Source organism: Felis catus, chromosome D4 (genome assembly GCF_018350175.1).
Source record: "Felis catus isolate Fca126 chromosome D4, F.catus_Fca126_mat1.0, whole genome shotgun sequence".
Taxonomy (NCBI): domain Eukaryota; kingdom Metazoa; phylum Chordata; class Mammalia; order Carnivora; family Felidae; genus Felis; species Felis catus.
In genome coordinates, this window is record NC_058380.1 from 59246425 (window position 1) to 59272758 (window position 26334).

At 42.0% G+C, this 26334-nt stretch overlaps 1 protein-coding gene across 3 annotated transcripts; it reads right to left on the reverse strand.

The window, feature by feature from the left end:
* Positions 1–972: 972 nt before the first annotated feature.
* EXOSC3 (exosome component 3) lies at positions 973–8776 on the reverse strand. Of its 3 annotated transcripts, none has more exons than XM_003995648.5 (4): positions 6000–6343; positions 5110–5259; positions 2510–2661; positions 973–1427 (listed from the first exon to the last, which is right to left on the reverse strand). In XM_003995648.5, the coding sequence occupies exons 1-4, from the start codon at positions 6318–6320 to the stop codon at positions 1226–1228; spliced, it is 825 nt and encodes a 274-aa protein (XP_003995697.2). In that variant the 5' UTR covers positions 6321–6343; the 3' UTR covers positions 973–1225. The 3 variants fall into 3 exon arrangements, 2 of the variants coding, with proteins under 2 accessions (XP_003995697.2, XP_044899102.1); XR_002148331.3 differs by lacking the exon at positions 973–1427 and adding an exon at positions 3333–3458 and having other exon boundaries at positions 2548–2661; XM_045043167.1 differs by lacking the exons at positions 973–1427; positions 2510–2661; positions 6000–6343 and adding exons at positions 6350–6647; positions 7940–8776 and having other exon boundaries at positions 5120–5259.
* Between the last annotated feature and the right edge of the window lie 17558 nt (positions 8777–26334).

The following is a 26334-nucleotide window of genomic DNA, read 5'->3' on the forward strand; positions in this document are numbered from 1 at the left end:
AAGTAACCAGAAAATACATTGCCTCTGACGCAAGTATGTTGGATAACCTTTCATTACACAATCTCAGTGATCCCTTTTCTCAGGTCTTAGTTACATATAGTTGCTTCAGTTACTCTGGCCAGCTTGGGTTAGTAAACTTGAAAGCTAAGCAGTTAGCAAATTCAGAGAATATATTCTGTAGCTCCAAAGAACCAAAACATATTTCTCTGCTCTCTCCCCTCCCTTTCATGATAGCTAAAGGAGCTATCATCACTTGATAAATTCTATCAATATCTTTGTATTAAAAACAGCCCAATCTTCAGGAAACATCTTTAGGAATATATAATGCTCCTTGGTCTTTATCACCATATTAAATGAGTTCTATAATCTCTGTCATCCAAAAGGGACCTCCTATGGCTAGGCTTCAGGGGTGACTCTTATCATACTCTCAGGGAGGTCTCTGACCTCTGAACACTGACCTGGATCATCTGCCAGGCTTCATTTTTACCTCTAAAGACTGCTTACAATAATCAAATGGCATGGAAGAATTTCCTCTCCAACGCTATCACTTCTACCATTTTTTTTTAAAGCCTAGGCAGGAAGTTTTGGACTTGGCTTCAGAGATCCTCATCTGTGTTATTTACAGAACCAACAAAAAGCTGGATATATGCAAAATATCTTAACATGAACATTAAAATTCTATAACTATTTCATTTTTAATAGCAATCATATAAGAAATACATCAAACATTGAAGTGGACAAAGATTACAAAGTACTATATAAAGTATAATCCTATAATTTCAATTTAAAGAATATTCACATACATTATGTCTATAGTGCATTTTCTTCTTTATGCTTTATGTATTCTCATTTTCTCTATGAACATGTTTTACTTTTACCAGAAAATAATTGTTATTTTAATGCTTAATTCCAGTTTATTATAGAAGCTGCACTTCAGCCAAATTAAAGGAGTTAACACCAAATAAACCTTAATACTTTTAGTAAACTTTATTGTAAAGAAAAAAGTACATCATTATTTTATAATGACTTTTCTCACCCACAAGAACATGGGTGGCAACTAGTAACATGTTTATAAAAATATTTTACTTAGAACTGTAATAAGACAATGTGTACATTCACATTATGTCTTCTGACGATTTAATGGGGAGAGAGAGGTTCACCTGAAAAAAATTTTCCCTAGGAAACCCATAGTCTCTTGGGTCAACTGACCCATAAAAAATTACATCTAACTTTCTGCCAGTCTGGAGAAGATTTGTTTTCTTTGATCTGCTGTCATATGTTCACAAGCTTCCAAAATGTTTGCCAAAATTAAGGTCTGCTGAATGGTTTTTGCCTTAACCCATATTCTTCCATTCATTCCAAATACTATCTCCAGTGGGTAGAGTTTTCCCACTTCCTGAAGGATTTCACAGTCTGGAGCCAGCAGCCTGGTGAGGAAAAGGAAAGAAAATGAAATTTAACCAAGTGGTAGGGTGTGACCTGAGTCTCTTTTAGCAGAAGACTTAGTTTCTGGATAGTTCTCCATAGTTATTCAAATCCCCACCAACATCATCCAAGAAAAAGGTACATGACATTTGCTGTCCCCTTTCATCCAAGCACACTTACCAGTACACTACAGGTCACAACAGTGGGTTATATCCTCTACAAAGAAATCAAAGTCCCTCTGTCACCAACTTTACAGAAAATACATATAAAGTTCTCCTGTATCGTCAGGGCACCTTAATTCTAGGCTGTAGAATTGTAACTTTTGTATTATCTATGGTGCTAAACGAACCAGCTTATTTTGCTGACCATGTAAGCTATTTCCTGGTATTAAATTCAGTACTTGGAGAGAAACATTGACTTTCAAACCACAAGGGTGCTGCTTCTCTGTCTTGAACTTTGTCCAAATCTGCAGAATAAGTAGCAAAGAGAGGCATGTAACACTGAGCTCTGAGCTCAGTGGCTCTAAGAGTAAAGCTCTTTTAACAGGACATAACTTTGGGTAGGCAAAGGTCTAAACACCTAACAGAATCTACCTCTGGGAACTATTAAATCTACCAGGACAGAATAGCAGGAATCTTACGGGAATATCTGCATAAGCTTCAAGAGTACATCAGCCTACCTGTATTTGGCCCCCTTACTAGAGAAATCTGGTGATTTTGTACAATTATAAATTGCGTCTATATTCAAATCTGGTGATTTTGTACAATTATAAATTGCGTCTATATTCAAATGACTTAGGAGGAGAAAAGGCCAGTTTTCACATCCGATTTTCTGGGAAAGAAGCCCAAGACTTCATATCAACACAAAAACTACACCACCAGATACATCTGAATTTAGTGTATTTACATGAAGAGAGGATGGGACTAAATGCATGAGTGTACAATGGTGTTAAAATGGACACTGATTTTTAACTTTGAGGAGATTCAGACATTGTTACAAAGAATCCAATCCCAAAAATCAGTCAGCTTTCCAAGAAGGATAATTATAAAAGAAGACAGTCAAGCCAGAAGGCATTAGGACTTACTTTCTAATTAAGCCCAAAGTCACTTTAAAAAGCAGACCATCCTGTCCAATCACACCCATTCCATTGGCTCGTCCACAGCTGTCAATACAGACCATCTCTGGTTCCATATCTTTATTAGCAACCACAAATTGGCCATAGATGAGATCTCCAACCTAAAATGATAATTGAAAAAGTTCATTTCCACTCAACAAATCATTCTATAGGTGCTGCTATGGGTTCTTTCCCGTTGGCAGCAATGCCTGCCATGTATATTTCTGTGCCTAAGGGACCAACTATCTTCCAGAATACCCAGAGTCACTCGAGTTGACTCTTTAAAAAGGCAACATTACCCAAGTGTGTCCTCCCCAGAATGGGAGCTATCTCAAAGACAAGAGAACATTCTTTAGGGTTACGCCATCCAATATGGTAGCCATTACCCACATGTAGTTATTTAAACTTACATTTAATTAAAATTAGAGCCTCAAAATTCAGTTCCTCAATTTCATTAGTCACATTTTTAAAAGTTATTTATTTTTTTGAGAGAGAATGTACGTACATGCGTGGACAAGGGGCAGAAAGAGAGAGAGAGAGAATCTTAAGCAGGCTCCATGCCCAGCATGGAGCCCAATGCAGGGCTCAATCTAGTGACCATGAGATTATGACCTGAGCCAAAATCAAGAGTCCGTACTTAACCCACCAAGCCCCTCAAGTGCCCAGCGTTAGCCGCATTTCAATGCTCAACAGCCATGACATGGCCAGTGACTACCATACTAGTCAGTGCAAATGTAAAACACTAGCATCATCACAGAAAGTTCTATTAGATAGCACTACTCTAGGGACTTACAGAAGATTGATGGAAGAAAACTCCAGGCGTGTCAATTATTCAAAGCAACATGGAACAATGGTAATTCATTGGTATTTAAGGCAAGATTTACTTAACTTCATAGAACTGAACTTCAAAATGATGAAACTAAAGGAATGGAGAAGAGTGAATTTGTTCTGTTACTATATCTACTATTTGTTGGTGACTAGCAACTAAAGAGGAACAAAACATTCTTTGCATTTCAGAAGCATTTGGTCTTGGAGGGCAGTGGGGATGTATATATAAATAACCAAGTTCATTTAAGACTGAATCCAGTAGGTGCTAGAGTAAAGTTATAAGGAAGATGATTGTAAATGAGGGATGGTTTTACAGAGATGATGGTGTTTAGCCTGAGTCTCAAAAGATGAGCATGTGTTCCACAGGCTAAGGTAATAGAGCAATCAGAAAGAGCAATCCAGACAGAGGGAACAGCATAAGCAAAGGTACAAGGGCAGGGACTTATGAGTTCAGTAGTGCTATTTTTTTTTTATAAGGTAGATTTATTTTGAGAGAGGGAGAGAGAGCGCGAGCAGAGGAGGGGCAGAGAGAATCCCAAACAGGCTCTGCACAGTGTGGAACCTGACATAGGGGCTCAAACCCACGAACTGTAAGATCATGACCTGAGATGAAATCAACAGTAGGATGCTTGACCGACTGAGCCACCCAGGCACCCCTCAGTAGTGTTATTAAATAGTTTGGAATGGTTCAAGTATGGCTGCACGGAGGATATAATTATAGATAAGTGAAGACTTCTGGAGTATAATGCCAAGGAAATCTGTAGGCGTTAAAGATTTTTTTTTTTTTTTTTTTTTTTTTGAGTAAGGGGAGTGTTACGAGGCTGTCAGCTCTCAAAAGCCTGGATAGAAGGGCAAAAGTGTACAGGCAGGGATGTTAATGAAAAGATCACTGAAGCACCTGGTTAGCTTGGCTGGTTAGGCACTGGGCTCTGTGCTGATGGTGCAAAGCCTGCTTGGGATTCTCTCTCTCTCTCCCTCTCTCTGTCTCTTCCCCACTCACACACGAACTCTCTCTCTCAATAAATATTTTTTTAAAAAAGGAGGTCACTAACCAATACTGGTCAAAAAGTAGCTAACATCCGATCTTGCAAAATGGAAGGATACAGGAATTAATGTGCAGAAGATCAGAGATAGAATCAAACAGCATCAGTAAGATTAAGCAACTAAAGATAGTGAAAAGGGGCAAAGACATCACCAAATTTCTGGCTTGGGCAGACAGAGAGAGTGTGGCTATACTACCAGAAGAGCCCAAGTTGAAAACCTGAGGTAACAGGATTGCTCCTCTGCCAGCTCCAAGCAGAGCTTGTGGGAAAACAGTGATGCGACTGAAGTTGTGAGATGGCAGTCCCAGGACTTAACAATCAGGGTGGATGGGTGGCTGACATGGCAATTTGCACTACTTAATCCTCCTTCCTCCTGAAGCCTATGGCCCGCTTCCTTGTCCAGTGGATACAGACATAACAAATAACAATAGAGAGGACAGAGCCTTTCAGCTCAGTACAAATGAAACAGCCCCCAATATAGCAAATGGAAATAAGCATGCAACTCTAGTCCCAGAGCTGGACACTGGAAAAAACTCTTACAGCCTGAAGTGATTACACAGATGCTCAGAGATCAACCCAGAGAAGTGGGAAAGTAAGTCATGCTTAAGAGAGAATTCAGGTAGCATTCTGGATATTTGAGTGTTGCTGGATATTTCGATGCTTTTTCTTATTTTTGAAAGCAAAGGCCCCCATCGTTACCTGCACATTTGGTCTGTTTCTTTTAGTTGCACCTTCAAATGCCAAGTAAGACAAAGAAGCTGGCTCACTCCCTCCAACATCAACTTTGAATATATCTCCAGATTTAGCTGTCACTATGCCAATCACGTGGTCTCCTTTCACTGGGACATACTACAAAAAAACAAAAAACCAGAATGAAGTGACAGCCATAAATGGCAATCATTTCCACTTTATCTTCAGCAAGTCTTTAGTGATTACTTCACTGTTTGTCATTAGAAATATTTAGAAAATATTGTGAGATTCAAGTCTACAAATTAATACAAATCTACAACAAATTTGATCATATGTTACTTTCAGTAAAAGAAAATCAATCATAAACTCTTAGGTTTACAGCTTCAAATACTCTGTTCATTTCAGCCAATATCCCATACATCTTGTATCCTTATCAGGAAGTCCCTAGCTTCTGCTTGCATATTAAGTCTAGTGCTACACGGGGTCCTCACAACCAAGTAAGGCTATTTCATTGACAATTTTTCCCATATTAAAGTCCTTCCTTATTCTAAGAGAAATTTAACTCCCTGTGACATCTGCTCATTGAGCCTGGTTCCGTCCTTTGGGACGCCAAAAGATACGCCTGGTGCTCCTTTGGGATTTTGAAGGGAACGACCATGTCTTACAGTTCTTATCCTCTTATACACCAAGATTTCCAGTCTCCCCTCTCTCCTGGCCGCCCTTCTCGAGTCACGTTCCATTTGTTCACAGTCCCTCTAAAGGAGATGTAGAGGTGGGCACAAGACTACGGTGGCTCTAGACTAGCATTAACAGAGGGATCCAGGGCCCCATCCCCGCCTCTTCCCAGAGCGGGGTTATCACTTTCACGGCCGTACCACCTCTCCAGAGTCCCAACTCACCCGTTTCTGCTGCGAGTCCACCCAGTAAACGCCACCGCCGCTGCCGCCGGGCTCCTTGTAACGGAGCCGGCCGCACTTGGTGACCAGAAGGCGGTCACCACAGCGCCGCAAGCCCGGGCCGCACACTACACGCACCCGGGCGCGCACCCCCGCATTCAGGCGCAGCGGTCGCTCCCCGGTACCTCCTGGGCCTTCTGCGTCCTCCTGCTCTGGCAGCAGCAGTTCCTCACCCGGGAGCACCACCTGATCCAGCACAGTGCGAGCCGCCCGTGCCCTGCCTCCCGCAAGGGATTCGGCCGCGACAGCCACCACCCCTGCCATACCCGGAGCCACCCAAAGCAATTTCTCACTTCCGCTTCCGGCCCCGCGTCCAATCTCCAGCCGGCCCAAGGCTTTCCGTTTCCGGTAGTAGCGGTCTATTGGAGAACCTACGTCCACGAAACCTGCGAGCTGTGGGCTGGAGGGTTCCGCCAAGGTGGCTGCGATAGTGTCTCTACCCCGCCACCTATCTTGCAGTCTTTCTGCAAATCGGCACTCGAAACACGCAACTTGAGTCGATGGCACATCCTTCACTTCAGATGTTTCAGGTCGCACCTCAGGATTCAAGACGCTCCTACGTGTGGTGTGGTTTCGTAGCAACCTTGGGGACTGAGCAGAGAGGCTTGGGGAGTCAGTCCTTTCCTTCTGACCGCCCTCAGAAGGAAAAGTATTTTCCTTTTCCAAAAAAAACCGAAAAAAACAAAAAAACTTTTTTTTAGTGGTTGCTAGATATCTATTCACATCATGGAAAACAAAGAGAAGAATAAAGAGAAAATAAACAAAAGGTTATTAGTCTTGCTCCCATTTGTCTCCGGCTAGCTGTCAGCTAGTTCTCATTCTTTGTAGCCCAGGGTCTTAAACCTGATGAATGAATGCATGTTAACATTTTGGTGTGTATTTGTCCCCAGACTTTTTCCCCTGTAAGTATACAGATGCCCATGCGCATTTCCACATAATTGAGCTACCCCTACATGGTCCGAAGAATTAGTAACTGCAATTAAATCCTTGAGGCTACATTCCATGGAGTACACTAGGTACCCAGGTGAGAAGCAGCTGAATTCCAAATCCATAGCATATCAGGACTGCTCTTACTTCTAGGCTCTTTCTTGAAATCACTGTTTCCTCTATAAACTAGCACCTCCAGTTAGCGCTTGGTCAGATTCCCCAATAAGGCTGAGAGCTCCTGGGGACTGGGAGGGATTGGCTTCCAACATGAGTTATTAGATTTGGGCGATGTTTAAGACGGATCATCTCTAACATACCCTCCAAATTTGGCAAAGTGCTGACGAGCCAACTGAGTAAGAGTATTAAGAGGCCAACTGAAACGTAGCTTTTTACAGCCACATTGTTTAAAGTGTTCTTGTTCGGTTACCCTGGCAGCAGGGATGGTGTAGATTGTTTTTTCTGTCCTCCCCAATCTAACCCGTTTCTAGAGGCTCTGGAATCAGTGGCTATTCGATGACCAAGACCACCTGAATCACGGCTGGCCCAAGCAAGGCCATGCCGGAAGTGGGGCCAATGGCCTCCGGTATGGGCCAGGCAGAGAGAGAAGTCGGGAAATGACCCCAGGATTGTCCTTTGCGCACCCCACGTTGACAGAGAAGTCTCTGGAAAAAAAAAACTCGGCCCAAACCTGGCTAAGAAGGTCTTCGGAGTCCACCACCCTGTGAGGGAGGCACGTGGGTACCCTCCTGGCTCATTCCTAGGTCCACAGAAGACATACGGCATTCTACAGTGTGCCGTCGCCTGAAGAACGGAAGCTGGGCCGGGAGGGGAAGGCTGCAGCTCCTCCCGGGCGGGGCCCTCCCGACACACCCCCAAGGGGGCAGGCCTAGGGGGTGGGGCGCGCGGGAAGGACGCCGGGCTTTGAGCCGCGTGCCGCCATGGCTGTGCTTCGCTACCTCGGCGCTGTGCAGCCTCTGTTGAGTGAGAGCGCACGGCCGTGGCTGGCGTGGTGGGCGCGTGGTGGGCAAGGCCCCGGAGATGCTGAGGTCCTTCCGCGTGCGGGTGAGTGGGGAGTCCAGACCGCCAGCGAGTATGTGGAGCCTGGTTCCTCGCAGCGGCCAGGACTTCTGTGACGTGCAGGTCTGGCTTTGGGGTCCAGTTGGGTCGCGGGTACGAAGTTGCGTTTCCAAATAGCGCGTGCGGTCGTTTCTGGATGTAAAAATGGCGGTGGGACTGGGGAATGCATAGGAGGCCGAGCCCATGCAGTTAACGCAGGCCTTGTCGGGTCGAAACGCGCTTAGCTCTAGGCCCCCAGGTGGGGGCTGCCTAGCAGATTGGCCCAGGAGGATTAGGCCCATTGCCTGTTGGGGGGCTGCCCACTGGGAGCCCGTGCTGTAAGGGCGGCGCCACCCTCAATTGGCTCTGGCTTCTACCTCCCCACTTCTCAGGATTTTCTTCCGAAAAGTTACCAGATTGATTTTTGGAAAGGTTGGACCTGACCACATCCTTCCGGACAGTTTCCCCATACTTCCTTTTTAAAAATCTTTGCGACTTGAGAAACTGGAAAAGTAACATGTCATGGTTGCCTTTCTTTGTTGACTGGTGAAATTGGGCGGATTTTTGTTTGTGTTTTTTCCTTTCAGTCAACAACACTAGTTGAGCATTTGCTCTGAGTCAGGAAGTGAGCCGGGGAGTCAGCTGAATCACGGCCCCTGCGCTGGAGGAGTTAGCGGTCTTCACATGAAAATACCAAGGGCTAAGGTGGCTGTAACAACCTGATGAGGGTGTCAGTCGCAAGGGTAGACAGGATGAAATGGTTACCTGAATGTGGGAGAACGGTGGGAGTCAGGATAGGTGTCCCAAAGAAAGTGGTATTTGAATGAACCTTTAAGATTTTTTTAGTTTACTGGTTTCTAAAAATTACAAATGAACTACATGCTGATTTATGTACAGAAATGAAGAGCCCATGTAAGTATTGTTAGTGTCGTTATTCAAGTAAAGAATTTAGATGCTCACAATTATCACTTTAAATGAATCTCCTTGCTATGGATTTTTTTTTTTTTTTGCTACAGATGTTTTTAATCACAAATAGTCAAATCATAAATAATCACAAATAAAAAACTAGAGAGAGTTTTGAAGAGTATACGAATAGCAGATGTAAGGAACAGCCATTATGCCTACAGTTGAGATAACACGTCTGAGGAAATCTCTCCCTGCTGTCCAGGACTGATTGAGTGAGTCCTTGCTGGGGAGAACATGGTCGTGGCTCATTAAATGTAAGCAGTCACCGGGAACCTGTGGCAGTGGAACTTGCTTTGAAATCCACTCTCCAGAACTTGCTGGCACTTCTATGGTTCCGGGGAAAGCTATTCCTGGGGAAATGTCACCTGGAAGCCCCTGCTACAAGACTGCCTGGTAGGGCGCCAGGGAAAACTTGTGGGTGCTTCTGGCCACCAAGAGAAGAAGGAGCCGATACTAGAGAAGCTGCCCTGCTGCAGGAGTGTACCAGTAAGCAAAACCTATTCTTCCTGAAATGCTTCTGCAGGGCTTTCTACCTACAAAGCCTGTCTTTGTGTTAGATAGGAAAGGAAAGTGTTTTAAAGGTCCAGATCCATTTTCTCAGAGCAAGCAGTAACGGCCAGTTTAGACCATCGTGGCTGTACTTTGGTAACTGGCTCAAGGTCTCATCAAGTTCTGATATCAATAGACTTGTTGGTAACAGCAGTAGAGTCGGCCCAGGTCCACATGGCTCCACTGATGAATTCTACCAAACATTTGAAGAATATCCATCCTTTGCCAACTCTTAAAAAAATAGAAGAGGGGGGAACATATACCAATGCGTTCTATGAGGCCAGTATTACCCTGGTATCCGAACCAAAGATACTGCCGGAAAAGAAAACTACAAACGATTATTCCTTATTAAGATAGACACAAAATTCTCAACAAAATACTAGCAAACTGAATCCAGCATTCTACAAAAAGGGTTATACGCCATGACCAAATGGGATTTATCCTACAATTGTAGTCTTTTAACATCTGACATCAATTAATTTACCATACCAAAAGGCAAAAGCCACATTATTACCTGAGTAGATTAAAAAAAAAAAAAAAAAAGCGTTTTAAAAAGTCCAACACCCTGTCATGATGAAGACACTCAATAAACTAGGATTGGAAAAGAACCTCCTCAACCTAATAAAGGGCATCTACGAAAACCCACAGCTAACATCGTACCTAACAGTGAAAGACTGAAAACTTTCTCCCGAAGATCAGGAACGAGACAAGGAAGTCTGCTCTCTCCACTTCTATTCAGTATTGTACTGGAGGTTCTATCCCACACAGTTCAGGAAGAAAAAGGAATCCAGACTGGAAAGGAAGAAGTAAAACTATCTCTATTTGCCTGTGATATAATCAGGTACATAGAAAACGCTAAGGAATCCACTCAAGAAAAACTGTTAAACAAATGAGTTCAGCAGGGTTGCTAGATTCAAGAACAATATACAAAAATCAATTGCATTTCTATACATTTGGAAAACTGAAATTAAGACAATTCTATTTATAGTAGTATCAAGGATTATAAAACATTTGGGAATAAATTTAACCCAAGAAATGCTAAGCTTAAACTCTGGAAATTACAGAACATTATTGAAAGAAATTAAATATCTTTTTTTAAAAAAGTTTATTTATTTATTTTGAGAGAGAGAGAGCACGCAATCAGGGGAGGGGCAGAGAGAGAGGGAGAGAGAGAATCCCAAGCAGGCTCCTCACTGTCAGTGCAGAGCCAGATGCGGGGCTTGGACTCATGAACTGTGATACCATGACCTGAGCCAAAACCAAGAGTTGGTCACTTAACTGACTGAACCACCCAAGTGCCCCAAAATATCTTCTCAAAAAGTTTTTATTGGGGCGTCTGGGTGGTGCAGTCGATTAAGCATCCAACTTTGGCTCAGATTATGATCTCACGGTTCGCGAGTTTGAGCCCTGCTTCGGGCTCCTTACTCTCTCTTCCCTCTCTCTCTCTCCCTGTCTCTCTGCCCCTTGCTCCCACGTGCTCTCTATTTTTTTTAAAAAAAGTATTTATTTTGGTGGGGGGGAGGAGGGGCAGAGAGGGAAGCCCAAGCAGGCTCCATGCAGACAATGTGAAGGCTTGAACCCATGAACCATGAGATCATGACCTGAGCCAAAACCAAAAGTCAGACATTTAACCAACTAAGCCATCCAGGCACCCCAGAAATTAAATATCTTAATACTTGGAGAAGTACCTCCTGTTCATTGATCAGAAGATTTAATATTGTTAATAGTACTCCCCAAATTAATACACAGATTCAAAGCAATCCTTATCAAAATCCCTACTGTCTTCATTGCAAAAATTGACAAATCAACCCTAAAATTAATATGGAAATTCAAGAGACCCTGAATAGCAAAAACAGACAAAAAACTTGAAAAAGAACAAAGTTGGGGAATTTACACTTCTGATTTTAAATCTTACTACAAGGGTTACAGTAATCAAGACAGTACTGGTATCATGACATAAATCAATGGGAAAAAATTCAGAACATAGAAAAACTCACATTTGTGAGCAACTGGTTTTTGATAGGGGTACGAAGACAAGCAAGGAAAAAAAATAGTTCAACAAATGGCGTTGGGACAACTGGATATCCACATGCAAAACAACGAAGTCAACTCTTAGAAGAAAACAGAGCTGAGTTTTTTGACCTTGGATTGCCAGTGGTTTCTTAGGACACCAACAAAAGCACAAACACCCAAAGAAAAAAAGTTGGACTTTATCAAAACTTTTGTGTTTCAAAGACAGCATTAAGAAAGTGAACAGACAACCCACTGAATGGGAGAAAATATTTGAAAATCATGTATCTGATAAGGGACATGTATCTAGAATATATAAACAACATCTACAACTCAGTAGTACACAAGTGACCCAATTTAAAAATGGACAAAGGATCCAAATTGACATTTTTTCTTTTCTTTTTTTTAATTTTTTTTTTTTTTTTACATTTATTTATTTTTGAGAGACAGAAACAGTGTGAGCAGGGGAGGAGCAGAGCAAGAGGGAGACACAGAATCTGAAGCAGGCTCCAGGCTCCGAGCTGTCAGCACAGAGCCCGATGCGGGGTTCAAACCCACGAACCGTGAGATCATGACCTGAGCCGAAGTTAGATGCTTAACTGACTGAGCCACCCAGGCGCCCCCAAATTGACATTTTTTCAAAGAAAATATGAGAATGGCTAAGAAACACATGAAAAGATGCTTAAAGTAATTAGTCCAGGAAATGCAAAGTAAAACCTTAATGATACACCATTTTTACCCCCCACTAGGATGGCTGTAATTAAAAAGATAATAATTTAAGTGTTGGTGATGATGTGGAGAAATTGGGACCCCCATGTTGCTGGTGGGAGTGTAAAATGTAAAACTTTGGAAAAGTTTGACAGCTCCTCAAAAAGTGAAACACACAGTTACCATATAACATAACAATTCCACTCCTAGGATATAACCCAAAGATTGAAAGCCTGTGTCTATACAAAAACTGCACGTGATGTTCGTAGCAGAATTATTCAAACTAGCCAAAAAGCACAAACAATATAAATGAACATCAGCTGATAATGGGAAAACAAAATGTGGCATATAATGGGATATTATTTAATCCTGAACGAGAACAAAAGGTATTGATAAATGCTACAATGTGGTTGAATCTAGAGAACAGTATGCTAAGTGAAAGAAACCAGATACAAAAGGCTACAATTCTGTTTATCCGAAATATCCAGAATAGATAAATCTGCAGAGACAAAAAGTTACCAGGGGCAGGGAGAAAAGAGAATGAAAGTTATTGTTTCATGAGTTCAGTGTCAGTTTGGGAAGATGAAAAGCCTGGAGATGGTAGTGGCAGTGGTACAGCAATATCAATGTACTTAATGCCACTGAACTGTCCCCCTAGAAATGGTTAAAATGGTAAAGTTTATGTTTACCACAGTAAAAGGAATATGTCCACAGAAAAAGGAGAGAGATCTGTGAAGCAAATGTAACAAAAAATCTGGTAATTATTGAACCTGGATGATGGGCATATGGTTGTGATTTTTTTGTTATTTTTTTAAATGTTTATTTTTGGGGGAGAGAGAGAGAGGGAGACAGACAGAGAGAACAAGTGGGGGAGGGGCAGAGAGAAAGGGGGACAGAGGATCCAAAGTAGGCTCTGCACGGACAACAGACCCAATGCGGGCTTGAACTCACAAACCATGAGATCACGACCTGAGCCAGAGTTGGACACTTAACCGACTGAGCCACCTAGGTGCCCCCGTTTGTTTTATTTTTAAAGCTTTTTTAATGTTTGTTTATTTTTGAGAGAAACAGCGCGAGCAGGGAAGGGGCAGAGAGACAGACAGACACAGAATCCGAAGCAGGCTCCAGGCTCCAGGCTCCGAGCTGTCAGCACAGAGCCAGGCGCAGAACTTGAACCGTGAGATCATGACCTCAGCCAAAGTCGGACACTCAACCGACTAAGCCACCCAGGCAACCCCCCTGGTTTTTTAATTCAGTTCTAGTTTTGTTTGAAACTTTTCATAATTGAAAAAATAGTGTGGAGATAGGAAATCTAGATACTGTCTTGATGACTGTTCAGCATGATGGAGCAAATAATGGAAAAAGTTATTGCAAAACAAACAAAAAATAAACACAGCTTTGACCATGCCTTTCACCTGCCTAAACTCCAGGGGACATCCAAGACTGACAGCTGGCCTCAGCTCACTCTGTCTGCCACCTTTATCCTGTTTCTCTCTGACTTTCATTTCTTCTGAGTAATACCACATCACGTATTTATCACATATGTACCCTGATCTGTGCCATTCAAGCCATGTATGCCCTCTGCTTAAAATTCTTCTCTTAATGTAGCAAACCAATCTCCCTCTCCCTTCTTAACCTTTCCTTCAAAATTGGGCTGGATTGCCCAGGGAATATTTTCTGATACTAGCTTGGAGCTGCCTGCCCCTCATCTGTTTCCATAGCTCACTGTCCATAATTTATCATAGCAGGAAACATGAGACTGAAACTACCAAATTTATACACATGCACATGCCTGGAATGTAGAAACTGGTATGTTAAATGCATTGCATCAAAGTCTATGAAGGCGTTTCTCTACCAGGAAGATCTCTTAATATAAGCTTGCTAAATATTTCTCCAGCTTTATGAATATTGTATGTCACAGATCCCTGCAGGGATTACTTAACATACTTTTTCTCTAGGCTAAAAACAATATATTTGAGGAAAAACAGTAATATGAACCACCACCACCATCGCCACCACCCCTGGAAAAATTCATTTCTAATTTTCATCTAAATAATGTATAGACAAGTGATTTATTTTGAAAGTCTACAAGACTTTTTTAAAAAAAAATTATTTGACTGTAGTTGACACACAATGTTACATTAGTTTCAGGTACTGTAGCTGGTTTTCAAAAAGTCTTGCAGAGATAAAAGTCTATAAGGCTTTTTGAAAAATAGCTGTGGTTGCCAGAGGCTGCGGGAGGGGGAAAGTAGGAATAACTCTTTAATGGGTACAGTTTCAGATGGAAAAGTGAAAAAAGTTCCTCTAGTTCCTATCCAGAGGCAGCCACCGTCATCTGCAGTTCATTTCTTTAGAAAAGAACTAGCCATTGTTTTGGGGGTGGAGGTGGGGAAAGCAGCCTGGCCACTGGGTTAGGGGACCAAGTGGTATACAGACTTTGAGCTGCTCCACCTCCTATCAGCCTGTTACCGTACATAGTGTCTGTACCTTCAAGGGCTGGGTCTCCCCAGGGTTCTGTGCAGCAAATAGGCAGCAAATAGGCTCACCTGTGTTCAGAAGGCCACCTGCAGTTATTTCAGGTGGAAACTATCCTCTGCTAGTTACCACTTCTTCTATTTTATCTTACATTTGTTGAAAACTTTTATCTGCTACTATCTATTCTTCTTGTTGTCCAGTGGGTTTATACCTTTTTAAAAACTCCTTTATGGTCTAAGTGTATGGCCAGTTCACCATTTTATGGGCCATTTGTCTTTGTATCAACAGAAGTCTGCTAGTACTGGATTTAGTGATGATTAAGCTGAGAAACTCAAAATCTGTACACCTGGGTGAGACTCTAGGGATTACTTAGTTGTCAGAGCCTTTAAACAGCTATGGAAAGGCACGGAGGTTAGCTCTTCTTCCATGCTTGTGAAACTTTCCCCAAATCTCACTCTAAAACAAAATATGGTATTTCTGCTCCCCAACCCTGCCAATTACATGCAGCATTTAAAAAACTGCTTTAATGAGGTGTAATTTACATACTGTAAATTTCACCCACTTTAAATATACAATTCAGTGATTTTTTAGTAGGTTTATATGAGTTGTGCAACCATCACGAACATCCTTTAGAACATTTCAGTCACCCTAAAAAGGTCCTTCGTGCCCACTTGCAATCAATTCCCATTCTACCCCAGCCCCATGGAATCACTAATCTATATTCTGTCTCTCTAGTATGCCATTTCTGGACATTTCATATGGATGGAATCATACAATGTATAGATTTTTTGTGTCTGATTTCTTTCATGTAACATGTTTTGCGGTTCATCTGTGTTTGTAGCATATATTAGCAGTAAATCATTCCTTTTTATTTCTGAATAGTATTCTGTTGTATGGATACACCACATTTTGTTTATCCATTTACAAGTTGATGACCATTTGGGTTGTTTTCACTTTTTGGCTATTATGAATAATGCTTTTAACATTTGCATACAAGTCTTTCTGTGGATGTATGTTTTCATTTCTCTTGGATAGGGTACCTAGGAGTGGAATTGCTGGGTTGTATGATATATTTATTTATTTAAAAATTTTTAATGTTTGGGGCGCCTAGGTGGCTCAGTTAAGCATCTGACTTCAGGTCAGGTCATGATCTCGCAGTCGGTGAGTTTGAGCCCTGCATTGGGCTCTGTGCTGACAGCTCAGAGCCTGGAGCCTGCTTCAAATTCTGTGTCTTCCTCGCTGTCTGCCCCTCCCCCACTCTGTCTCTCAAAAATGAATAAATGTTAAAATTTTTTTTTAATTTTAATGTTTTATTTTTATTTTTGAGAAAGAGTGTGAGCAGGGGAGGGGCAGAGAAAGGAGACACAGGATCCGAAGCGGCCTCTGTGTGCTGACAGCAGTAAACCCAATGCAGGGCTCGAATTAACAAACTGCTAGATCATGACCTGAGCAGAAGTCAGATGCTCAACCAACTAACTGAGCCACCCAGGTGCCTCTGATAAATTTATTTTTAACCTCTCAAGAAACTGCCAAATTTTTCTAAGTTGCCCCATTTTACATTTCCACCACTAATGTATAAAGGTTCTAGTTTCTCCACATCCTCACTAACACTGATTATTGTCCTTTTGATTAAATTCATCTCGGTAGGTGTGAATATTATCTCACTGTGGTTTTAATTTGCATTTCCCTCATGACTAAAATGCTTAATAGACATTTGTAAATCTTACTTGATGAAATGTCTATTCAGATCTTTTGCCTGTATTTATTTATTTTTTGAAATGTTTATTTATTTTTGAGAGAGCGAGCATGAGCAGGGGAGAGGAGAGAGAGAGAGAGAGACAGAGAGAGAAAATCTCCAGCAGCCTCTGTGCTGTCAGCACAGAGCTGGATGCGGGGCTTGAACCCATGAACCATGAGATCATGTCCAAGAATCAGACTCTTAACCAACTGAGCCACCCAGGCACCTCTGCCCATTTTTAAATTGTGTAGCCTGTCTTATTGAGTTATAAGATACTCTTAAATATATTCTGGATATAAACCCTTTATCAGATATATGATTTACATTTTTTTTCTCACAGTCTGTGACCTGTTTTTCATTTTTGTAACAGTATCTTTTGAAGCATATTTTGCATTTTGATGACATCTAGTTTACCAATTTTTTATTTTTAGATTGTGCTGTACTATGAAGACTGGTAGTGGAGCCCAGTTTTAGAATAGTGAAGTGTCTGATTTTTTACAAAACAAAATTTTAAACTATAGCTCTCCAATAATAACTCATTTATTCACTCACCTAAGAATGTCAAGTACTGTGCCCATGTTCATAACTCAAATGCTTTCATAGCTGGCTTTTTAAGCTAACATTTGTAAGCTAACAGCTTGCAGACTTTTGTGTGTATTCCACAGATTAAAAAAAAAATTTTAAGTGTGGCTTTTAATTTTGTTTTAAAAGTTTATTTATTTTGAGAGAGAGAGCATGCAAGCAGGGGAGGGGCAGATAGAGAGGAAGAGAGAATCCCAAGCAGGCTCTCTGCAGTTAGTGCAGAACCTGACATGGGGCTTGAACCCACGAACCATGAGATCCTGACCTGAGCTGAAATCAAGAGTTGGACGTTTAGTTGACAGAGCCACCCAGGCACCCCTTTTAATGTTTTATTATAGACGGCTCCAAACACATAAAAGTTGACAGACTAGTATAGTAAACTTCTGTGTAGCCAAAAAACAGCCTCTGTGGCCACCAATGCCGCTACATGCACACCTGTGGGAAAAACAATTGAGTTAACGTTTAATGATCAGATTTCACTTGAAATTTTCCATTTTTAATGAGTTAATCCAGAACCCAGTATGGGTTCAAAGATTGGCAAGAATAGTATCACCTTTGGGTTCCTTTTACTTCAGTTTACTACCAAACCAGCAAATAAGCTGCCAGAGTGCACAGAGTCAGGGATACAGCTACTTTCCTACTGTCTCAGGGGTGTCTGAAGTTCAAGCGTGTGACGGCCAGGACTTAGTGCCCTCTATCACCGGAAGGTGGCAGAGTGGCTAAGTCTTTACTCAGCCGGCGCCCAGAGTCACACAAGCACCTCCTTGCTGTGCCAGGTACATAGTCTTCTTGCTGCTTCAGTAGGCTAACGACAGGCTTCATTTTGAACTTCCACCTTCATTTTCTTTTGATAAAGCAAATGGCATTACTAAGCCTTGTGGTAGCTGAATCTGGCTGCTTCAGTAGAGAGAGATACAGTGGTGATAACAACTTAAGGTTCAGAGATAATGTCTACAAAACTCGTATTGATAATCCTGGTGTAGTACTTTACTCAAATGGAAGTTGTTCTTTTTAATAGTATTCCGGTTATTCAGAGGTTCACAATGAAAATGTTAACAAGTGGTTAGGGGAAAAGAAGGACCAGACCTGAGATTTGTAGAGTGGCTTGGAGTTGAGGGGTTTTAAAAAAGTAATTGCCATCCTTGGCAGTGAGCTCTATACACAGCACAGCCCGTGGTTTTATGATTGTGGACTCTGGAGCTGGATTGCCTAGATTTGAATCCTGTCTCTACCACTTGCAGGCTCTGTGACTTATCTTTTCTGTGGCTGTTGTTTTCTCATCTCTAAAATGGGGATAATAACATACCAACATAACTTGACTTTTGAGTTAATATAAAACAGCCAGAATAGTATTAGGCATGTATTATTATGTAAGTGTTTGCTTTTTATATTTTATGTTTTTTTAAGCTTATATGGTAGGACCATTTCATTCCTGACTACATTGTTTTCTTTGAGTTTCCAAAGGCTCCCAGATGGAAATGACACAATTGCTTTCTTGGTTGTTATTGATTCTTCTTGTCAATGCTCTGTAAAACCTGTCACAAGTATGGCAACACCAAGGAGTCATGCCAGAAGGAAACAAACTGAGAGTTCATTCTGGTACTTTAAGGGAGCCCTGCAGCAAGATCCTAGGAACTTTGCCATGAACAAGTCTCAGCTGCTCTATCTGCATCTCCTCCTACCACCACCTTTCTTCCTTACCCTCTACCCTGAATTTTTTCTCTCCCTTGTAACTGCTGCTTACTCATGATTTCTCTCTCATTCCTTTGGTGTGCTCATGACCATCATGACTCCAGTGGCCTGTTTTACCTCATTACTTTTCGGCCCAAATTCTCATTGCCAACTAACTCACTTCTGATTTCCCAGTTCAGCTCCCATAGAGTATGAATCTGTGTGGACAGAGCTTTTTGGCTTGACAGCCTCATGGATCAGTGGCTAGTCTGTGGCCTGGTTGCTCAGTTGCTTGCCCCATACTAGTTGGTAGGTAGGGGAAGCTGAAGTTAAAAAGCTACAAAGGTTGACAGCCTAGACCTTCCCCTTCGGTAGGAGGTACCGAGGTGAGGTGTCAGGTGTGAATGCCAGGTGTGTGGGCTGCTACAGTAGATAGGGCCCCATCCACGGTTCCTAGAGGGTGTGAGGGGAGTTGCCAAATCTTTTCTGTGGGCCCAGCATTGAATATGTAAGCAAATGTCAATTGATAGATTCACGGTGTACCCCAATATACTTTTATAACACCCTTATTTTAAACCTGTAACATTTCATTTTTTTTAATGTTTATTCATATTTGAGAGAGACAGTGCACGAGTGGGGGAGGGACAGAAGGAGACACAGACAGAAACTGAAGCAGGCTCCAGGCTCCGAGCTGTCAGCACAGAGACCAATGTGGGGCTCGAAATCATGAGCCATGAGATCATGACCTGAGCTGAAGTTGGATGCTCAACTGACTGAGCCAACCAGATGCTCCTCATTTAATATGTAGTATATACAAACAGCAAGGTTCTGTTTTAAGAGCTTTATACGTATTAACTCATTAAATCCTCATAATGGCTCTGTGAATTCGATATTATTATCCATTCTTTATTGATGAAGCTGAGGGACCTGCCTCTGCTCACATATTTGCTAAGTCAGGGTTTGGATCCAGGCACTCCTGGTTTCAGACAGCCCTGCATTACACTATCTTTCATAGATAGCCTGACCACACTGAACTTTCCAGAAAAGCACCCCTCTTAGAACTTTGTGTGGTAAAAGGCACAAAGGGGCGGCCCATTCAAATTTATGTGTTTGTTTGTTTTCTACTCTTCATTTAGAATATTGTTAGTTTTTTACATTTTTTTATTTAGACTTTTTTTTTTTTTTTAACAGGACTGAAAAGTGAGAAGAACATAGACTTTGGAATCATACAGTTCTGGATTTGAATGCAGGCTCAAACGTCTGTCTAACCTATTGCAAATAATGTTACCTGGGCCACCATGCCCTCATATTGCCTACCCATGTGAGACATTACTAACTGATTACAATATTGTTTGTTACTGAGCTGAGAATCCTTTTCATGATTGCTCAAGACAGGGGATTTATAGTCAGTGGGAATTGTTCCAGGAGGTAGACCCTATTTGTAATCTCTTTTCTTTAGGCCCAGATATACAGACTAGCTATCCAAGCCATTTCTTCAGTAGTCCACCTAAACCTGTCTCTGTTTCCTTTGTGACAAATAGGTTTTGGGAAAAGTTGCCTGTGGTGATCCTGAACTTGCACCTTTATGGGACTCAGAAGGAAGAGAAGTCCAAACCCATTAGCCGTTACCCTATTCCTTACAAGAAGGACCTGCCTTTTGACATTATAGAGCTCATGTAGGAGGCAGAAAAGGAGGTAAGACCCTCCCTCATGAGGGAGTCAGCCAGTACATACTGTGTCAGCCAGAAAGGAAGCTCTGGAACAGGTTGCCCCAGTCTGCCCTAGTGTCCACTGTGGACAAACCCTTCTTTTGGGGACCAGTTTTATCCCAATCAGAAGGACATACTTTTTTCCTCTTAGGCTCTCATGTTTTGGGACTCTTCTTTGTCATTCAGTCCTCTGCCCAAACAAACTTCTGAGGTTTGTTTTATAATAGTTTACTTTAGCACTGTAATATGCCGTGGAGATAGAACCACTGACATCCATGCTAGCTGCTTAAAGTGTGAGAGGTACCTTGCTTCTTCTATAATTACATGTTGAAAAATAAGAAAAATTAAGCAGAAAACTCAAAAATAATAAAAATTATCTGATTCCACCCAGGTAAGCTACTTTTAGCATTTTGATGTGTTGTTTCCCCTTATTTTCTTTGTATAAATATACATGTAACTTTTTAACATTTTAACATTCATGCATTTTTGAGAGAGACAGAGTGTGAGTGGGAAAGGGGCAGAGAGAGAGGGAGACACAGAATCCAAAGCAGGCTCCAGGCTCCAAACCGTCAGCACAGAGCCTGACATGGGGCTCAAACTCACAAACCACGAGATCATAACCTGAGCTGAATCAGATGCTTAACTGCCTGAGCCACCCAGGTGCCCCACATGTAACTTTTTAAAATACTGAGCCACCAGACGTCCCACATGTAACTTTTAAAAATACTGAGCCACCTAGGTGCCCCGCATATAACTTTTGAAAATGAAATTGTGTTACCATGGACATTTTACAGGTCAAAACATCATTATAATTAGTGGCTGCATAATATAGTAGTATATATTAGACATATTTTAATTTATTTCAGCAATCTCCCAATCTTGGACATTTAGAACTTGTAATTTATCTTTTTTTAACATTCCCAAATTATTTTCTCAGGGTACTTTTGAAAGTTGGTACCTATGTTGCCAAATTATAAAACCCTTCTTTGAGCATAGACATTTGCTATAAGCTTTTGTTTTTCAAACTTGGTGGTAGAACTTAAAGGATTTTTTTCCAAACAAAATCTTGTATGGAAATCCATTATATAAGAAAGATAAAAACCCACCTGCTCTGCAGGGAAAGGTCTGGAGGCCTAGCTTCTCCCTCAGTACCACCTTCACCTGTCCATAACCTCTCCACTTCCCCACCTCTTCCTCAGCCCCTGCCCCTGGCTGATATATATGGTTCTTTATATTATGTCTTCTAGCCCATTAATGAGTTGTTAGCATCTGTTATCAGGGTTCTTTGCCCTACAGGTAACAGAAAATCCAGTTCAGTTCATGTAACTATAAGGACAGTTCAGTGTCTCATATAACAGCAGATCCACAGACAGGGTGATTCCTGGGTTGTTTAATCCAGTGGCTAAATGATACAGCATGATGAGGCTCTTAGCATTTTTTGGTTCTGTCTTCCTCAGTGTGATGACTCTGGGCTCACACTTGTCCCCTCCCAGTTAAAAGATGCCTATAGCAGCAGCAAACATTACATCCTTGCACAACTTCTGGAAGGGGTTAGGAGGGTGCCCCCCTTCCTCATATTCCTTTTGGAGGGAGAAGAAGGTTCCCAGCTAATTTCCCCTCATTTCTTACTGGGAAGGATGGTGTCACATGCCCATTCCTAGACCAGTCACTGAGAAGTAGAATAGAATAACCACAATTGGTTTAGACAAATCAGGATTTACCCACTAGAGTTGGGGAAGGGCTTAACCTTACCGGAAAACCATGGCAATCTGGTATCTGAATAATATACAGGTTCCGTTGTCAAGGGAGGAGGGAAGAAATGGCTGCTGGGTAGCAGCCAATAGTTGTCTGCTGTAACATCCCATTAGGAAATATACCGAAAACCCAATGTCAAAATTCCAAGGCTGCCTCTTTTGGTATGGCCTTGGCCAAGTCACTCAACCTCTCTGGGCCTTAGTTTCCTTATCTGTAAACTGGGAATAGTGATACCTGCCTTAGCTACCTGACAGAGTTGTGGAGAAGGATGTGTGAAAGAACTTTGCAAAGTACTTTATTGATATTAAGGCTTGTTATTAATTTATTCTTATAAATGAATGAGCACCACCAGCCCCTTGTGAAAAGGTAGGAAATCAGTAAAATGTAAATTCTAAGAAGTGTCTTGGTTTAGTTATAACATTCACAGTCTAAATTTCATAAAATCACTTATCAAAAAAATCACGTATACCTTTAGAGGTAACACTGCAAGTTATAAATATCCTAAGAAGTTATGTGTGGGTTGTACTTTGACACCAAGGCTGTGGCCTTCCTGTGATTGCATCTGGCATTCAGCAGACCATATGGTGACTACCAGTTACTGATTGCCTATTTTGCTCTTAATTTTCACTTTATGTTTCCCTGTTTGTTTGGTTTTTTTCTTTCCTGCAGACGGGATTTTTACAGAATGTATTTAAAGTAATGTCTCACTGGCCATTGGAATTCAGAGCCTTCTTTGCTTATTACAATGCCATCTGCAACAAGGCAACAGGTAAATAGAAAAACAGTGCTAAATCATTCTTGGATGAGATCCAGATACCTGCTTGCTAGAGTTCTTCCCATATAGTTCCAGATCACTGTGGAGCTAGGAAGAGGTTCAGAAAGACTGTAGTTGGTTGAGATATCCTCTAGATTCTGAATCTGGGTTCTGAATGTAACTATATAATTGTAGATACAGAATTGAAATAAGTTAGGTGATGACCACAGCTCATCTTTCTTACTTTGGGCTTAAATGTCCTCTGGCTCCATATAGCCCCCTGAATAAAGTTCGGGTACTTGAGCCTGGCAATCATGGATTTCTTACTTAGGATTCAAGTTAGGTTGCTGTTATCTAGACCCAAAGATACGTTGGTTTAAACATAAACAAGGTATTTTCTCTTTCTCACCTAATAGTCCCCATGTGAGCTGCTAAGGGCCAGTGTAGTGTTGTTTACTGTTTGGGATTGCCCCTGCCGATATGCTCATGCTGATTTACCACTGCTACCATCAGAAAGAGAAGGGGCATTAGTGGGTACACATTCCTTTCCTTTAGAGTCATGACATGAAAGTCACATCACTTCTCTTTACATCCCACTGGCTGGAACTTCATCACATCATCACACTCAGCTGCAAGGGAAGCTGTGTCGGCCATGTGCCTGTCTAAAATGAAGGGACTCTTATTGAAGAGGAGACAGTAGGTGCTGGGAGACAGTGTGTCACAATGACTCTCAGTAGCCTGACAGCAGCCTGCCTTCCCAGCCTCCTTTTCCTCAGCCCCTCTATGTTCTATCTGTCGGAATCAAAGTGGGCTACATTCTACTCTGAAGCATTCAAATCTCATGATTTCTCCAGGCTTTACCTTTGTTCACCCTCTGCTATGCCTTTGAGATACCTTTTCTCCTGTCCATGCTTTGTGAAGCTGATCTTTCCTTCAAAGTCCATCTCATCTGCCTTTACTTACAAGAGACTCTTCCTCCTGTTCAACTCCCACAGCATCCTTCATCTGTCCTTTTCCAATGGCATACAGAGAGCTATCTGCCTTATCTTTCCACAGCTTCTCTGTGCTAGTGGGAAGAGACAGACCCTGTGTTCACATCTGAGTTCTGCCATAGAGGTGCCATAGAGGTTGCACGTGAACGTCAACAAAGTACTTAAATGTCTCAAAGCTTTGGTTTCCTTACTAGTAAAATGGCATTAATACCTACTGTACAGTGCTGGTATGAGGGTGAAATAAGGGTACGTATGTACCAGAATGGTACCTGGTGCCAAAATGAATTCCCACTTTCTTTGCCTCTCCCTGTCCCCATGGAGTAGGTCCTCTGAGGTTAGGAAGTCTCTTCTTCTCCTCCTTTTAAAGTGTTAGTCCAGTACCTGATGGGCCTCAGAAAATGTTTCTGGAATTTTAGTAATATATTCAACACATATTTTCTGAGTAACCTCTATATGACAGACACTCCTCTGGTAATACGGTGGTGAGTAAGTCAGAAAAATTTCTAGACTTTCAGACATATTCTAGAGAGGAAAAAAGAATGAACAACTGCACAAAATAAAAGAACAGGTTAACTTCATAAGTGTTAAGTATTGTGAAGAAAATAAAATAGGGTAGCTGGTAGCAAGAGATTGGGAATGGATGCACAAGTGAAGGGGTAGAGGAGAAGTCTGTTGCTGAAGTATGGCTGAACCTGTCTAGGTTATCCTAAGCTGCAATCCAGGGCTTCTGAACTGGTCTCTTCTCTTCTCCTCTCCCTCTGTAGGGCAGCTCAGCAGAGTTGACAAGGAATTTATCATTGTGGTGACCAGCCTGGCCAACAGGTGCCCATACATCGTGGTTGTCCACAGTGCCTGGTACAGGATCTCCTCAAAGAACCCAGTGCTCTCTGACCAGGTTGGTGCCCACCTCCCCTATGCCAGTTTCAGGGCTTCTTCATACCTAAGGAAAGGGAAAGGTCCATGCCACTATATGGTGCAGGGAATGCCCCCCCGCCTCCCAGCTCTTCTCGTTGCTTGAGTTCCCTTCCAGTCCCATCACTGTGCCCATCTGCTCCTGTGTATGCATGACGTTTGGGACTAGGGGTTAGCTGTGCCCCAACTTTGTGCCAGACCTTGTCCTGGATACATGGCATACATTCTCTCAAATGCACACAGCTCCCCCTCAAAGTTGAGCCTTATTATAACCATTTTATCCTTGAGGTTCAGAGCTGTAGCTTAATATGGGGCACGCAACTAGAATATGGCAGAGTCCATTTTCAAAGCTTGAGCTCTTTCTGCTACCTGATACTGTTTGCATTTGCCAGTGTGAATTTAGTCTCGCCACTAATTATTCCTAATGGGTCCAAAACAGCTTCTTACATTTTCATTTATTTCTTGCTTCTGGCCCAAGCCTACGCCTGTCTGCCTTTCATTTCTAGAACTGCCTCCATCTTCTCTTTCCCACCAAGACTGGTTGTGAAATTGGTCTCAATCCCCCAGCCAACAGCTTACTATCTCTTTCATCCAAAGTCAGGCCCTTTGGGTATCAGAGATCATGCTAATTCTTCCCAGAGAAATGGACCAAGGGTAAAGGCACAGCAAACGTGGGTTTTTTGTAAACCAAGCTTACAAAGTCCTACTGATCCCTATAGGGAAACTCCTGATCCTCTGTTCCGGGAAACAGAAACATCTGTTCTCTGTATTTATTCCTCAGGTTGAAGGTCATCAGTCTTCCTACCCCCCAACATACCCTCCTGATCCCACCTTGCAAACTGTTCTTGAAGGGCCTTCGTTGCCATCCTGAAGATAACTTCAGGACAGGTACATCCTCTTCCCTTTGCCCTGCTGAGAGCCTCCTGCCTAGTTGCCAGACTCTTGTTCTTTCAAGATCATTCTCTAGGCATTGCTTCCCTAGTGTCCATAAAGTATGCTGTCACACCATGGTTTGCTGCATTATTCTTCTATTTTTAGGTGTTTAGTAGTTTTCAGTGTTTTGCCTGAGAAAGGGTAATGATTATAAGTATAATTTTTGGAATCAAATACACTTGGAGTCAGATCCTAGTTCTGCCACTTTCCAACTGTGTGACCTTGGGGAAGTCAATTTACCTCTTGGAACTTTAGTTTCTTTGCCAATAAAAAGGGACGATAATAAAAATACTACTTCCTAGGATTTTTATAAGAAGTAAGATAATGTTGGGGTGCCTGGGTGAGTCAGTCAGTTAAGCATCCAACTTTGGCTCAGGTCATGATCTCACAGTTGGGCTCTGCTGGCCCCACGTTGGGCTCTGCTGACAGCTCAGAGCTTGGAGCCTGCTTTGGATTCTGTGTCTCCCTCTCTCTCTGCCCCTCCCCTGCTCACACTTTGTTTCTCTCTCAAAAATAAACATTAAAAAAGAAGAAGAAATAA

Excerpts from the sequence above, each read along its gene's own strand:
- EXOSC3 (XM_003995648.5), bottom strand. The coding sequence starts at position 6,320 with ATGGCAGGGGTGGTGGCTGTCGCGGCCGAATCCCTTGCGGGAGGCAGG. Across the intron at positions 5,260-5,999 it reads TGGACTCGCAGCAGAAACGG|TATGTCCCAGTGAAAGGAGA; the intron begins GTGAGTTGGGAC and ends GTTTTTTTGTAG. Across the intron at positions 1,428-2,509 it reads ACTTTGGGCTTAATTAGAAA|GCTGCTGGCTCCAGACTGTG; the intron begins GTAAGTCCTAAT and ends TTTCCTCACCAG.